Here is a 16,314-nt window from a genome sequence, read left to right on the forward strand (position 1 = left end):
TCCCTGTAACACACAGCGTTGAGATTGCCTGCAATGACAACGAGCTCAGTCCGATGATGCTGTGACACACTGCCCCAGACCATGACGGACCCTCCACCTCCAAATTGATCCCGATCCAGAGAACAGGTCTCAGTGTAACGCTCATTCCTTTGACGATAAACGCGAATACGACAATCACCCCTGGTTAGACAAAACCGCGATTCGGCAATGAAGAGCACTTTTTGTCAGTCCTGCCTGGTCCAGCGACGGTGGGTTTTTGCCCATAGGCGACGTTGTTGCCCGTGATGTCTGGTGAGGACCTGCCTTACAACAGGCCTACAAGCCCTCAGTCCAGCCTCTCTCAGCCTATTGCGGACAGTCTGAACGCTGATGGAGGGATTGTGCGTTCCTGGTGTAACTCGGGCAGTTGTTGTTGCCATCCTGTACCTGTCCCGCAGATGTGATGTTCGGATGTACCGATCCTGTGCAGGTGTTGTTACACGGGGTCTGCCACTGTGAAGATGATCAGCTATCGGTCCTGTCTCCCTGTAGCGCTGTCTTAGGCGTCTCACAGTACGGACATTGCAATTTAGTGCCCTGGCCACATCTGCAGTTCTCATGACTCTTTGCAGCATGTCTAAGGTACGTTCACGCAGATGAGCAGGGACACTGGGCATCTTTCTTTTGGTGTTTTTTTAGAGTCAGTAGAAAGGCCTCTTTAGTGTCCTAAGTTGTCATAACTGTGACCTTAATTCCCTACTGTCTGTAAGCTGTTAGTGTCTTAATGACCGTTCCACAGATGCATGTTCATTAATTGTTTATGGTTCATTGAACAAGCATGGGAAACAGTGTTTAAACCCTTTATAATGAAGATCTGTGAAGTTATTTGGAATTTTCCGAATGATCTTTGAAAGACAGTGTCTTTATATTTTGTTTATATTTATATTTTGCTATGGAAGGTTTTTCATATGGCTGAACACTTGCGTTTAATCAGAGCACAAACAAATAAGCTAGCGAACGTCCTTGGCTGCTGTTATAGCCACTTAGATACACCAAATGTTGGGAACTTTGTGAAAACAGCCACGCTGCTTATTTATAATACATACACATGCCAGAACAAACTTGTCACTGTTAGAAATGAATTATACAAATTATATTTTAGGATGAGGATGCATTAATTCAGTACGCGCCCTCCTCTGTCAATGCTATTTTCTTCTTGTCTTTATGATCCAAATTTGCTCTGACTGATCAACACAGTGTTAAGTGACTTTTCAATCTGAGGTTGCCATCCACAAGTAAAAAAGTAGCAGGGGTGCGGGTTGCACGCAAATCCAGGTGAAACAACACCAGGATCTTGCTTCCGCATCCCTTGTCCAAGTCAAAATGAAATGCCATGCTTGCTAACTTGGTTAGGTATGTGGTAAAATGTAACTGTGTTCAACACATTGACTGTTTCAGACGGGGGAAGCATTACCAAGCAAGCGTAATAAACGTTCAATCAATACTGAGTGAATGAACAAAAACATTTTTGGAATGACCAAAACTGCTCATTTACATATCAACATCAAGTTGACATACAGTTGAAGTTGGAAGATTACATACACTTAGGTTGGAGTCATTTAAACTTGTTTTTCAACCACTCTACAGTTTTATTTTTAAAACCTCTTGCTCCCACCTGAGACGCAGACATCTCATCTAGACACCTGGAAATGCAAATGCGCTACGCTAAATGCTAAATGTACTCGTTAAAACTCAAACGTTCATTAAAACACACATGCAGGGTATTGAATTAAAGCTACACTCGTTGTGAATCTAGCCAACATGTCAGATTTTTAAAATGCTTTTCGGCGAAAGCATGAGAAGCTATTATCTGATAGCATGCAACACCCCAATATACCTGAAGGGGACGTAAACAAAATAATTAGCGTAGCCGGCGCTACACAAAACGCAGAAATAAAATATAAAACATTCATTACATTTGATGATATTCTTTGTTGGCACTCCTATATGTTCCATAAACATCACAATTGGGTCTTTTTCCCGATTAAATCCGTCCATGTATGCCCAAAATATCCATTTGTATAGCCTGTCTGGTTCAGGAAAAAAGCTCCCTTCCAAAACGCAACATAATTTTAAAAAATTATATAAGTTGCCTATATTCTTTGACAAAACACTACAACCTACTTTTGTAACCCAACTTTCGGTATTTGTAAACGTTAATAATCGATCAAATTGATCACAGGGCGATCTGTATTCAATAGCAGCTACTCAAGAAAACGTTGTCCTTTGTCTCTCTTCCAAAGATCGATTCCTGTATGCTGGACGAAATGAAGGATCTATTTGTCATTACACAAAGGATTTTTGTCAATGAAAATTACGTTTTTGGCGACATCGTGTGGAAGTTGTAGGAACTGCAATCTCCCTGGCTATATATTTTTGCTTGCAATAAACAATTCAGATACTGGCGGATTAATACTTTTCTGTGGTTTTTGTGACCAGGTTTTTCTTGGGATTTCGCTTGCTGTTCACGTTCTGTTATAGTCACAGACATTATTTAACCAGTTTTAGAAACTTCAGAGTGTTTTCTATCCACACATACTAATCATATGCATATACTATATTCCTGGCATGAGTAGCAGGACGCTGAAATGTTGCGTGATTTTTAACAGAATGTTCGAAAAAGTAGGGGGCAAACTATAGTTTTGTACATGTACAATTTTTCCAGCAATTGTTTACAGATTATTTCACTTATAATTCACTGTATCACAATTCCAGTGGGTCAGATGTTTACATACACTAAGTTGACTGTACCTTTAAACAGTTTGGAAAATTCCAGAAAATGTCATGGCTTTAGAAGCTTCTGGTACCCTAATTGACATCATTTGAGTCAATCGGAGGTGTACCTGTGGATGTATTTCAAAGCCTACCAAGATGGCGTAGCAGTAGGACGTATTGTCGTGTTGTGTCCCTTGTATATATCGTTTGTTTTCGTTTTTTTTTTTTTCTTCACATATCTTTAAAACTTTTTGCTGAACCTCAACTTCTTCTAAATACTCTCCTGCAACCCGCCTCACCCAACGTAGCTGTTTTTCCTAAAGTATTTATATTTACTTCGGACCTTGGAACCCCTCAACTGAAGCTAGCCAACGAACTACCAGCTTCAGCAAAACATTGCTAGCGGTCTTCAGCTAACCGGTCATCAGCTAACCTTTAGCTCGGAAAGCTCTCGCCAGTTCGAACAACGCGACTCTAACCAGAGCATAACGGACCTATTTATTATTTTATTTTATTTTTCATCCCCGGATTCCCATCGCAAACGGAACATTTTGAGCTCCTGGGCTACAATATCCAGACCCACGACCGGTCCATCGATGTCACTGCATGAAGAGGAATAAACAGATATCCCCATCGCGACGTCCCCAAAGGCTAACTCTCTAGTCCTTGCTATCTCCTTGCTTGCAAATTCGGCCTACTAACTACTAGCTTGTTTAGCCCGGTCCGCTAACTGCTACCGTGTTTAGCACCGTCTACTAACTGTTAGCTTGTTAGCACAGGCCTGCTAACCGTCTGAATCGCCGCGTCCCAAACACTCACTGAACCCATATTTACTTTCTATCCCTTTTCGATTTTTAATTTGTTTATACCTTCCGGTAACCTGCCTCACCCAATGTGATACGGAACCGCTATTATCTTTACATTTTTAGAACACACTCAAGAACCTCCAGAAGCTAACCAGCTAACTGGCTACAAGCTATTTGGTCATTGTTAGTTTTCTAACCTGGATAACACTCGCCAGTCCAGCTTCCCTGCCCCATCCACCGCTGCCCCTTGGACACTGATCACTTGGCTACATAGCTGATGCATGCTGGACTGTCCATTAATCACGGTAATCCATTCTGCTTGTTTATGTTTTATCTGTCAGCCCCAGCCGCACTTAGGCTCTGTGTGTAGTTAATCCGACCCTCTCTGCCTAATCAATCGCCATTCTACCTGCTGTTGTTGTGCTAGCTGATTAGCTGTTGTCTCACCTACTGTTTTAGCTAGCTCTCCCAATTCAACACCTGTGATTACTGTATGCCTCGCTGTATGTCTTTCTCAAATGTCAATATGCCTTGTATACTGTTGTGCAGGTTAGTTATCATTGTTTTAGTTTACAATGGAGCCCCTAGTTCCACTCTTTATACCCCTGTTACCTCCTTTGTCCCACCCCCCACACATGCGGTGACCTCACCCATTACAACCAGCATGTCCAGAGATACAACCTCTCTCATCATCACCCAGTGCCTGGGCTTACCTCCGCTGTACCCGCACCCCACCATACCCCTGTTTGCGCATTATGCCCTGAATATATTCTACCATGCCCAGAAACCTGCTCCTCTTATTCTCTGTCCCCAACGCCCTAGGCGACCAGTTTTGATAGCCTTCAGCCGCACCCTCATACTACTCCTTCTCTGTTCCGCGGGTGATGTGGAGGTAAACCCAGGCCCTGCATGTCCCCAGGCACCCTCATTTGTTGACTTCTGTGATCGAAAAAGCCTTGGTTTCATGCATGTCAACATCAGAAGCCTCCTCCCTAAGTTTGTCTTACTCACTGCTCTAGCACACTCTGCTAACCCTGATGTCCTTGCCGTGTCTGAATCCTGGCTCAGGAAGGCCACCAAAAATTCTGAGATTTCCATACCCAACTATAACATCTTCCGTCAAGATAGAACTGCCAAAGGAGGAGGAGTTGCAGTCTACTGCAGAGATAGCCTGCAAAGTAATGTCATACTTTCCAGGTCCATACCCAAACAGTTCGAACTACTAATTTTGAAAATTACTCTCTCCAGAAATAAGTCTCTCACTGTTGCCGCCTGCTACCGACCCCCCTCAGCTCCCAGCTGTGCCCTGGACACCATTTGTGAATTGATCGCCCCCCATCTAGCTTCAGAGTTTGTTCTGTTAGGTGACCTAAACTGGGATATGCTTAACACCCCGGCAGTCCTACAATCTAAGCTAGATGCCCTCAATCTCACTCAAATCATCAAGGAACCCACCAGGTACAACCCTAACTCTGTAAACAAGGGCACCCTCATTGACGTCATCCTGACCAACTGGCCCTCCAAATACACCTCCGCTGTCTTCAACCAGGATCTCAGCGATCACTGCCTCATTGCCTGTATCCGCTATGGAGCCGCAGTCAAACGACCACCCCTCATCACTGTCAAACGCTCCCTAAAACACTTCTGTGAGCAGGCCTTTCTAATCGACCTGGCCCGGGTATCCTGGAAGGACATTGACCTCATCCCGTCAGTTGAGGATGCCTGGTCTTTCTTTAAAAGTAACTTCCTCACCATTTTAGATAAGCATGCTCCGTTCAAAAAATGCAGAACTAAGAACAGATATAGCCCCTGGTTCACTCCAGACCTGACTGCCCTCGACCAGCACAAAAACATCCTGTGGCGGACTGCACTAACATCGAACAGTCCCCGCGATATGCAACTGTTCAGGGAAGTCAGGAACCAATACACACAGTCAGTCAGGAAAGCTAAAGCCAACTTCTTCAGGCAGAAGTTTGCATCTTGTAGCTCCAACTCCAAAAAGTTCTGGGACACTGTGAAGTCCATGGAGAACAAGAGCACCTCCTCCCAGCTGCCCACTGCACTGAGGCTAGGTAACACGGTCACCACCGATAAATCCATGATTATCGAAAACTTCAACAAGCATTTCTCAACGGCTGGCCATGCCTTCCGCCTGGCTACTCCAACCTCGTCCAACAGCTCCCCCCCCCCCCGCAGCTACTCGCCCAAGCCTCTCCAGGTTCTCCTTTACCCAAATCCAGATAGCAGATGTTCTGAAAGAGCTGCAAAACCTGGACCCGTACAAATCAGCTGGGCTTGACAATCTGGACCCTCTATTCCTGAAACTATCCGCCGCCATTGTCGCAACCCCTATTACCAGCCTGTTCAACCTCTCTTTCATATCGTCTGAGATCCCCAAGGATTGGAAAGCTGCCGCAGTCATCCCCCTCTTCAAAGGGGGCGACACCCTGGACCCAAACTGTTACAGACCAATATCCATCCTGCCCTGCCTATCTAAGGTCTTCGAAAGCCAAGTCAACAAACAGATCACTGACCATCTTGAATCCCACCGTACCTTCTCCGCTGTGCAATCTGGTTTCCGAGCCGGTCACGGGTGTACCTCAGCCACGCTCAAGGTACTAAACGATATCATAACCGCCATCGATAAAAGACAGTACTGTGCAGCCGTCTTCATAGACCTTGCCAAGGCTTTCGACTCTGTCAATCACCGTATTCTTATCGGCAGACTCAGTAGCCTCGGTTTTTCGGATGACTGCCTTGCCTGGTTCACCAATTACTTTGCAGACAGAGTTCAGTGTGTCAAATCGGAGGGCATGCTGTCCGGTCCTCTGGCAGTCTCTATGGGGGTGCCACAGGGTTCAATTCTCGGGCCGACTCTTTTCTCTGTATATATCAATGATGTTTCTCATGCTGCGGGCGATTCCCTGATCCACCTCTACGCAGACGACACCATTCTATATACTTCCGGCCCGTCCTTGGACACTGTGCTATCTAACCTCCAAACGAGCTTCAATGCCATACAGCACTCCTTCCGTGGCCTCCAACTGCTCTTAAACGCTAGTAAAACCAAATGCATGCTTTTCAACCGTTCGCTGCCTGCACCCGCACGCCTGACCAGCATCACCACCCTGGATGGTTCCGACCTTGAATATGTGGACATCTATAAGTACCTAGGTGTCTGGCTAGACTCTAAACTCTCCTTCCAGACCCATATCAAACATCTCCAATCGAAAATCAAATCAAGAGTCGGCTTTCTATTCCGCAACAAAGCCTCCTTCACTCACGCCGCCAAACTTACCCTAGTAAAACTGACTATCCTACCGATCCTCGACTTCGGCGATGTCATCTACAAAATTGCTTCCAACACTCTACTCAGCAAACTGGATGCAGTTTATCACAGTGCCATCCGTTTTGTCACTAAAGCACCTTATACCACCCACCACTGCGACTTGTATGCTCTAGTCGGCTGGCCCTCGCTACATATTCGTCGCCAGACCCACTGGCTCCAGGTCATCTACAAGTCCATGCTAGGTAAAGCTCCGCCTTATCTCAGTTCACTGGTTACGATGGCAACACCCATCCGTAGCACGCGCTCCAGCAGGTGTATCTCACTGATCATCCCTAAAGCCAACACCTCATTTGGCCGCCTTTCGTTCCAGTTCTCTGCTGCCTGTGATTGGAACGAATTGCAAAAATCGCTGAAGTTGGAGACTTTTATCTCCCTCACCAACTTCAAACATCTGCTATCTGAGCAGCTAACCGATCGCTGCAGCTGTACATAGTCTATTGGTAAATAGCCCACCCATTTTCACCTACCTCATCCCCATACTGTTTTTATTTATTTATTTTTCTGCTCTTTTGCACACCAATATCTCTATCTCTACCTTTACATAACCATCTGATCATTTATCACTCCAGTGTTAATCTGCATAATTGTAATTATTTGCCTACCTTCTCATGCCTTTTGCACACAATGTATATATAGACTCCCCTTTTTTCTACTGTGTTATTGACTTGTTAATTGTTTACTCCATGTGTAACTCTGTGTTGTCTGTTCACACTGCTATGCCTTATCTTGGCCAGGTCGCAGTTGCAAATGAGAACTTGTTCTCAACTAGCCTACCTGGTTAAATAAAGGTGAAATAAAAAAAAATAAAAAAAAAAACTCAGTGCCTCTTTTCTTGACATCATGTGAAAATCAAAAGAAATCAACCAAAACCTCAGAAAAAAAATGGTAGACCTCCACAAGTCTGGTTCATCCTTGGGAGCAATTTTCAAACACCTGAAGGTACCACGCTCATCTGTACAAACAATAGTACGCAAGTATGAACACCATAGGACCACGCAGTCATCACACCGCTCAGGAAGGAGATGCATTCTGTCTCCTAGAGATGAACGTGCGAATCAATCCCAGAACAACAGCAAAGGACCCTGTGAAGATGCTGGAGGAAACAGGTACAAAAGTATCTATATCCTCAGCAAAATGAGTCCTATATCGACATAACCTGAAAGGCCGCTCAGCAAGGAAGAAGCCACTGCTCCAAAACTGCCATAAAAAAGCCAGACTATGGTTTGCAACTGCACATGGGGACAAAGATCATACTTTTTGGAGAAATGTCCTCTGGTCTGATGAAACAAAAATAGAACTGTTTGGCCATAATGACCATTGTTATGTTTGGAAGAAAAATGGGGAGGCTTGCAAGCTGAAGAACACTTGCATCATGTTGTGGGGGTGCTTTGCTGCAGGACGGACTGGTGCACTTCACAAAATAGATGGCATCACGAGGCAGGAAAATAATGTGGATATATTGAAGCAACATCTTAAGTAATCAGTCAGGAAGTTCGTTTGGTAAGGACAACAAAGTCAAGGTATTGGAGTGGCCATTACAAAGCCCTGATCTCAATCCTATAGAACATTTGTGGGCAGAACTGAAAAAGTGTGTGCGAGCAAGGAGGCCTACTACAATCCTGACTCAGTTACACCAGCTCTGCCAAGAGGAATGGGCCACAATTCACTCAACTTAATGTGGGAAGCTTGTGGAAGGCTACCCGAAATGTTTGTCCCAAGTTAAACAATTTAAAGGCAATGCTATCACATACTAATTGAGTGTATGTAAACGTCTGACCCACTGGGAATGTGATGAAAGAAATAAAAGCTCTCTACGATTATTCTGACATTTCACATTCTTAAAATAAAGTGGTGATCCTAACTGACCTAAAACAGGGATTAAATGTCAGGAATTGTGAGAAACTGAGTTTAAATGTATTTGGCTAAGGTGTATGGAAACCTCAGACTTCAACTGTATCTATAACAGGGTCCGTAGTGTAACGCTTAGCATCACACGCTGGGTTTGGATTTGCCTACCGGCGTGGCTATTTTGACCATTCTCTTTCGTGTATAGTTTTTGACACCGCCATCCCTTTCCCACACACACACACACACTGTTGTACGCACAATGTGGGCTTACTTTAATATATTGGGTGTTTCTTAAAAGAGCCTTTCGGTTTGTTGGGCATCGTTGAGTGGCAAGGGACATGGAGCATGACGTGTACTGGTGCGCGCGTCGTGCTACTACAGAGTGGAGAACGGTGGAGAGACCAGCTCTCAAACTCTCGAAGAAGACATCACTGCCCTCATCTGTCAGATGCATGCCATCCCTACGTTACAAATACATGCGATAAGTAGCACAGGTTGTAAACGATTCTCCTTTTCAGGAGCCACTTTCTGCCATTTGAGAAGCTAAGAAATTCTTCATGCTGGCCCACGTCTGACCAACGACCTACGCTTATTCATATTCACACAGTACATCACACACTATCAGTAGTAGTTATGTATGTTCTGTTCCAGACCTGTGAGTACACCCATATTTATACTGCCATTTATATATGTGGGAATGTGTGCTATTTTACTGGAGTTGGACAGCTGTGCACAACATTACTAAAAACATTTGTAGCTAAAGGATTTAGAGCACCTGTCCAATGTCAGATTTGTAAATATTTATTCTTAGAAGTGTTTTGTACTTTTTGTTACAGGTGTTTCTCAGCAGTTTGTCATTTGTCACGGTGTTTGTATCAGGAGTTACTAAAATTGCTGTTGACGAGCCACAGGGTCATACAGGCTTTTTTGTTCATCGAGACCTTGAATAGTAGAATCAGGTGTGGTAGAACTGGGATGAACAAGGAAGTCTACATAACCCTGTAGCTATTCAAGCACAATTTTGGCCATCCCTGAATTATATGTACAAAGTTGACTATGTCTGATGAGTGTACGTTTGATTGTAAAGGGTTTCTTTTGTAATAACTCTCTATTGTTTACAGGTAGTGTAGTACTCTGCCTTTCTTCAGAAAACTTGAAAGTACATTTTCATGTAAATAGTTCATGGGTACATGTTGATTATTTTGTGTATTTTCCAGGAGTTTTCTCCATTGTCTTGTTAAAAGAGATCAGGGAAAACATTTCCAGTTTATGCCATATTGTCTTAAATGGGATTCTGTCTTTTCGCTTCTCTATAGAAATTCAGCTGTTAATATGAAATAAATACTAATAACAACGGAAAAAATCTGTTGCCATTTGTCATTATTGTGTACTTTTACTTGTATTGCTGTGTTTTGCTCCAGCACACATTGCCTTAGTGTGGGGTGGTGGGGTGGAAAGAATACATACAATACATTACCTTGTATGCAGTACAAATCACATCATTGTGGGAGCACCTCCTCTAAGAGTGTGAATTAGGCTGTTTGAAAAGGTCTGAATCCTAAGCAACCTGCCTACACATTGTTGGAAGTACAATACCAACATAGCTACTGGAGTAGGTCAAAGTGGTGTGTTGGAAAACCTTGGTAGAGTATGGGTGAAGTATGCATTGTGATGCTCATGTGAATTTCAGACCAATGCCTGCTTCTCACTTAAAACACATTTTTGTTTTGTTTTTAAATGTATACAATACACTGTGCAGTCTATACGTACAGTACTGTACAGTCACTAATATACAGCATACAATGCTATAGCAATAACATCAGACAATAATGGGAGAAAACATCATCGAAACTCAGATTGTATTCTGTATTTGCTAGTGTTTTGTTTTGGCATTTAAAACTAGATTTAGATGGATGTGAGGGTGCATCCGGGGGCGTGTCACCGGAATCATCCACTTTTCAGGGGAAAAGCAGAGAAGAGGCGAAGCCTCAAAACGGATGCTTCCGTTTTCATCCGACTTCCCTCAGGCGTTTCTTTTACACCTCCTACGTTAGGTTAAGATTGATGCTCTGAAAATGAGAAAACAAGCTAACTAGAATGTAATTTCCATTTGGTGGCTAATTGAATGTTGTTACCAGAAGACCTGTATTGCTTAATCATGTAGATTAGACATGTTTCAAATCGTGTCCTCAATCTATTTTCATTTAGCTCAATTATTATTGTTATTGTACACACACAATAAGATGTAATAACTATTATATTATTCTTGACTAATTGCCTGTCGGCATTTCTGTAATTAGTCATTTTTCAGTATGATTTGTTTGGGCCACAACACATCTAACAATGTAAATTGATGTTAAGTGTAATATAAATGTAATGGTCCTCTTGCTTAGGCGACTGTAGCCATCAGCCATCTTTCCCTGCCTACTTCTCTTATCAACATTTCATGCTGAACCACTTATATTCCAGTGATGTTCTAGTATTTCCAATAGTACATTGGTGCACAGCTCGGAGCTACAGTCCTCACGGACCACAGTCCTGCTGTTAGGTTTCAGCTCTCTCTCCCTGACATGTAATCAACCAGTTAATGCTACTGACTGGCCAGAGGGTCCACACACCTGGCTCCACAGATTGTAATGAATGTCTAATTAAAAGCCAAGGACAAACACCTGGTGTGCGCTGCCCCTGCTGCCCTTGAGGACCAGAGCTCTGCACTCTTGTTGTAGAACATTAAATGGCTAATGTCAAATAACTTCAGTACGGTCTTTAGCTCACAGTACTGTACCAGCATGGGGTAGGCAGGAAGAGACCTGAGGTATGTACCATCCACCACCAGAGGACAGAGAGAGGACAGAGAGAGGGGGATGGGGTCAAAGCCTAGAAACAGATACAACATAAAAGGCTGAAAGAGAAAACCCCAGAGAATCAATTTGGTTGAACATTCATAGACATGAAAAATGCATGAGATGTACTGTACAAGGGGCACTTAGCCTGGCGGAGGAGACAGAGAGAGAGGGAGAGAGAGATACATTGAATTGAGAGAGAGAGGCAAAGCTGAACTGTAGCCCCCCAGGACCCCCACCTTACCCCTCTACCCAGAGACCTCCAATTCCTTGTTAACTGGTGGGGAAAGTGGGGGTATCCGGCCAGGTAGTAGGCTCTCAGCAAATCAGGCTAGTGATGTGTCTCACCCTTAACCCTGAGCTCCATTTCTCTAATAATCAACCTGTGTGCTGCTAAACCATCCACTGGAGAGCCGCTTCACACATTGACTGGCCCTGAGTACGTGTTTGTGTTGGCTCACCAGGCTGTTGGCTGAATAAACTACCCTTAGTACTCCTGTGTTTGTTGGAGGTATCTTTGGGGATATATCTGGTCCTGGATCAGGACCTACTGCCTTTACTGTATAACAGACACTAGCTGAGTGTGTTTGTGTTGCAGCAGATGTCGTGTTGTAGCAGATGTCGTGTTGTAGCAGATTCCGTGTTGCAGCAGGTTCCGTGTTGCAGCAGGTTCCGTGTTGCAGCAGATTCTGTGTTGCAGCAGATTCTGTGTTGCAGCAGATTTTGTGTTGCAGCAGATTTTGTGTTGCAGCAGATTTCGTGTTGTAGCAGATTCCATGTTGCAGCAGCTTCTGTGTTGCAGCAAATTCCATGTTGCAGCAGATTCCATGTTGCAGCAGATTCCATGTTGCAGCATATCCCGTTGTTGGTCCTACCAGACCCTATAGGGGCGTTTAACAGCCCTGTATTTGGTCTGTAATAGGTTGAGATGTGTGAGCTGCCTGCAGCCAGTCCAGCTGGATTTCACAGATACTGTTTCACTTCCTGTCATCTCCCAGGGGAATTTCTTTGTTTATTAAACCCTCAGAAATGCTGCATGGACTTATTAGTGGGGCTGCAGGAGATGACTAGATAGCAACCAGAGGGAAGAATACACTGCTAAAATCTGTGAGTGTGTGTTTGCATGTGTGTGCTTGTGTGCTTTTTTGCATGCGTGTGTGTGTATGTGCGCGTACATGCGTGTGTGTTTGTGTGAGCGTGTGTGCCCACACTGCCCAGAGAGAGACAGTGATGACGGGAGAACTGAGTTATTCCCCAGGGATTGTCTGGAATGTGTTGGAGCTTTCCCTGAGCTCTCGCCTGGTCCACTCGCTCTTTAAATGATAAAACAGAGATAAAACAGAGACATTACAGCAGCCAGAACCTCTAGAAGCCCCTGTATTTAAAGTATGACAATAGTAAGAGATCGCAGATATATTTTTATGTCTGTCTGCCACCAGGGCTGAAATGCTATATCACTGAAAGGACAGACAGGTCCACAACAGGTTATATTGCTGTCAGTCATTGCTATTTTCAGTTATTCTTAAAGAAAATAATGGAATGTAAGAGAAGGGCTAGAGTCTTGATGACACACAGACACATGCATGGATGCACACACACACACACACACACGCACACCCTGCACTCACGCACACACTCACGCACGCACTCACTCACTCACTCACTCACTCACTCACTCACTCACTCGAATGCACACACACACACACACACACACACACACACACACACACACACACACACACACACACACACACACACACACACACACACACTTTCCTCCAGAGAAGAGTTGCTGATGGAGGTTGAGACTTTCTAGTTGAGTTCATTTTGTGCCTGATTGTCTGAGATAGAGAGAGATTTTGGAGGAAGCTGAAATGTCAGGTGCAGTGTGTTATGGGTAATGGGTTTTTTCTCACTCCATTTCTGTGAAGAGTTCAAGACAAATGCATGAGTGTTAATTCTCACTGTCTGTCTGTCTGTCTGTCTGTCTGTCTGTCTCTTTCTTTTATTTCCTTTACTGTCCCCATATCTAAATAATTGAAAAGTGTGTCTGTAACATTAGTAAGAGTGGATCAAATTGAACAGGCCCTAAACATGACACACTATTATGAAACCGATCCAGTAGCTTGTTGTGTCCTCTGTTCTCCTGTTACCCTGGCCAGGTATTAAACCCAAATGATATGAGAGTTTATCAAAATTGTATTTGTTTTCGAATTCTTTGTGGGTCTGTGTCTGAAATATGTGTCTTTAATATGGTCATACATTTGGCAGAAGGTTAGGAAGTGCAGCTCAGTTTCCACCTCATTTTTGTGGGCAGTGTGCACATAGCCTGTCTTCTCTTGAGAGCCAGGTCTGCCTTCGGTGGCCTTAATTCATCTGACTGGTGTCACCTCTTGTCACCGTCCCATGATCCTCCATGATCCTTCATGATCCCCATGGAACGCTTCGAGAGAAACATGACACGGTCAGGATTTGTTCCACCTCCATAGGACCTACCTGCTGTTTTCCAATGATAGAACGGGTACCATCTTCATTCAATCATTGATAGGACCCGTCCTATATTCATTCAACAGTTGATTGTCAATACCATGCAGCCAAAACTCCTTTAATAAAATGGTTGTACCTGCATAGCATACACCTTCTGCACTGTTATCTTACCAATGAACTCTAAAAATACGAAAATTAGTTAGAGAAGTGTGGAATAGGGGTCTGAAGTGGCTTAAAAGCAATATACTCTTGAGATCTTCTGAGATAAACGAAGCACATACTACTATTTTTTTTCTTTCAATCGTGTTCGGTCCTGCTTGCTGCAGCAGTGATATTTCCTCCAGACCTTTATTACAGAGTCTCTGTGTGTGAAATCCTACACAACCCATTTCCTGGATGACTGGAAGCTTTCCATCATCCAGAGTAGAAACCAGTGAAACAGACCGTGCCATTTTTCTACAGGCTGTGTGCCAGCAGGGTCAGAAGTGTCTGGTGTTACAGAGTGTTTCTGGTGTTGTTGTCTTTAGGCCTCTTGACCCAAACCACAACATCTTCTGTACCATGTCCCTCCTTGTGAAATAGCACGTATTGTAACTTTCTTAGGGTTAACATTATTGTTTGGTAACAATGCCGTTACATCAGCCAGACTCCCAAGTGCTGTGGCGCTTCCATAGTCTACACAGATATAAGATTGTCCCTATGGCTGCTCTCTCACTTACACCCAAACTGAGTCCTCTCTACTGTAATTGGTCTCTTTTCCTGAATTATATTCTCTCTCTCTCTCTGTTTCAGCCCACAAGCCCCAAGTTCGGGAAGGCTGATTCCTATGAGAAGCTTGAGAAGCTGGGAGAAGGCTCGTACGCCACAGTATACAAAGGGAAAAGCAAGTGAGTGCCCAAACAATGTTGATATAAAGGTCCAATGTAGATGTTTTTATCTCAATATCAAATACTTTCTGGGTAACAATTAAATACCTTAGTGTGATTGTTTTCAGTTAAAATGGTTTAAAAAAGGCTTCTTAGCAAAGCGCCATTTCTCAAGCAAGAATTTTGCTAGAACAGTCTGGGAGTGGTCTGAGTGGGGAGGGGAAATGTTTGGAACTCTCTTTCTTATTGGTTAATTAACTAATTTACCGCCTGATGTCACCAGGCAGGGCAAAACTCCATCCCACCAAAATAGATTGACATATCAGGTGGTCTTTTCAAACAGCTCTTACACTAAAAGGGCATGATAATAATTTTCAATTTCACAGTATTATTCCATCCGTAAAGTGTGGAAATATATATATATATAATATATAAAACACAGGAAAATCATGTTTTTGACTGCACTGCATTTTCCGCATTTCCTACATAACTGTATATGACCAATTGAAATGCACATAACTGTATATGACCAATTGAAATGCACATAACTGTATATGACCAATTGAAATGCACATAACTGTATATGACCAATTGAAATGCACATAACTGTATATGACCAATTGAAATGCACATAACTGTATATGACCAATTGAAATGCACATAACTGTATATGAACAATTGAAATGCACATAACTGTATATGAACAATTGAAATGCACATAACTGTATATGACCAATTGAAATGCACATAACTGTATATGACCAATTGAAATGCACATAGCTGCTTGTAATCATGAAGCAGTAAAGTGGTTAAGGATAATAACAATTACTGTCCATATTCCATATTCATTTATTTTCCATATTACACTAATAACAAATCTGCACTTCCCATCCATGAAATACAATGTGTTTTATTAAATCACTTTGGAATGGAATTATTTAACGATTGTTTAAGAGTTATTGTTTTGTTATTTTCCTTTTTTTCCTGTTCGTGCATAGCGGTAAAGTTTCCAAGGTTCTGATAATTAAAATGTAGCAAATGAAAATGTCATAGCCGTAAATGGATTGAAATGTATTGAGGTAATTTTTCACTGTAATGAAGTTACTTTGTATGTGTTTTTCTTCACTACAATGGATTTGATTGGTGAGGTTCATTTTATTTAATCTTCTGGTCTTCTACTAAGTCTCACCTCAGTGCTCCTAAATTGCATTTCATTGACTTACAGAAATCTACCATTCTCTCCATTCACTGCTTGCCTCATTATTGAGTCATTTTTTCATGGGATGAAGTGTAACGTGTTGGGGTGCCTTATCTTCTTGTTCCCAGGGTGAACGGCAAGCTAGTAGCCCTGAAAGTGATTC

At 43.1% G+C, this 16,314-nt stretch overlaps 1 protein-coding gene across 2 annotated transcripts in view; it reads left to right on the top strand.

Annotated features, from left to right (window-relative positions):
• Window positions 1-16,314, top strand: part of LOC110503753 (cyclin-dependent kinase 14) — a 233,248-nt gene that overhangs the window by 61,855 nt on the left and 155,079 nt on the right. For both annotated transcript variants that reach the window (XM_036970578.1, XM_036970579.1), the window contains 2 exons: window positions 14,880-14,974; window positions 16,280-16,314. The exon at window positions 16,280-16,314 is cut by the window's right edge and continues 45 nt beyond it. In XM_036970578.1, the coding sequence (XP_036826473.1) occupies window positions 14,880-14,974; window positions 16,280-16,314 (130 nt within the window). The remainder of the gene's footprint in view (window positions 1-14,879; window positions 14,975-16,279) is intronic.

The sequence above is a fragment of the Oncorhynchus mykiss genome, chromosome 3 (genome assembly GCF_013265735.2).
Source record: "Oncorhynchus mykiss isolate Arlee chromosome 3, USDA_OmykA_1.1, whole genome shotgun sequence".
Lineage (NCBI taxonomy): Eukaryota > Metazoa > Chordata > Actinopteri > Salmoniformes > Salmonidae > Oncorhynchus > Oncorhynchus mykiss.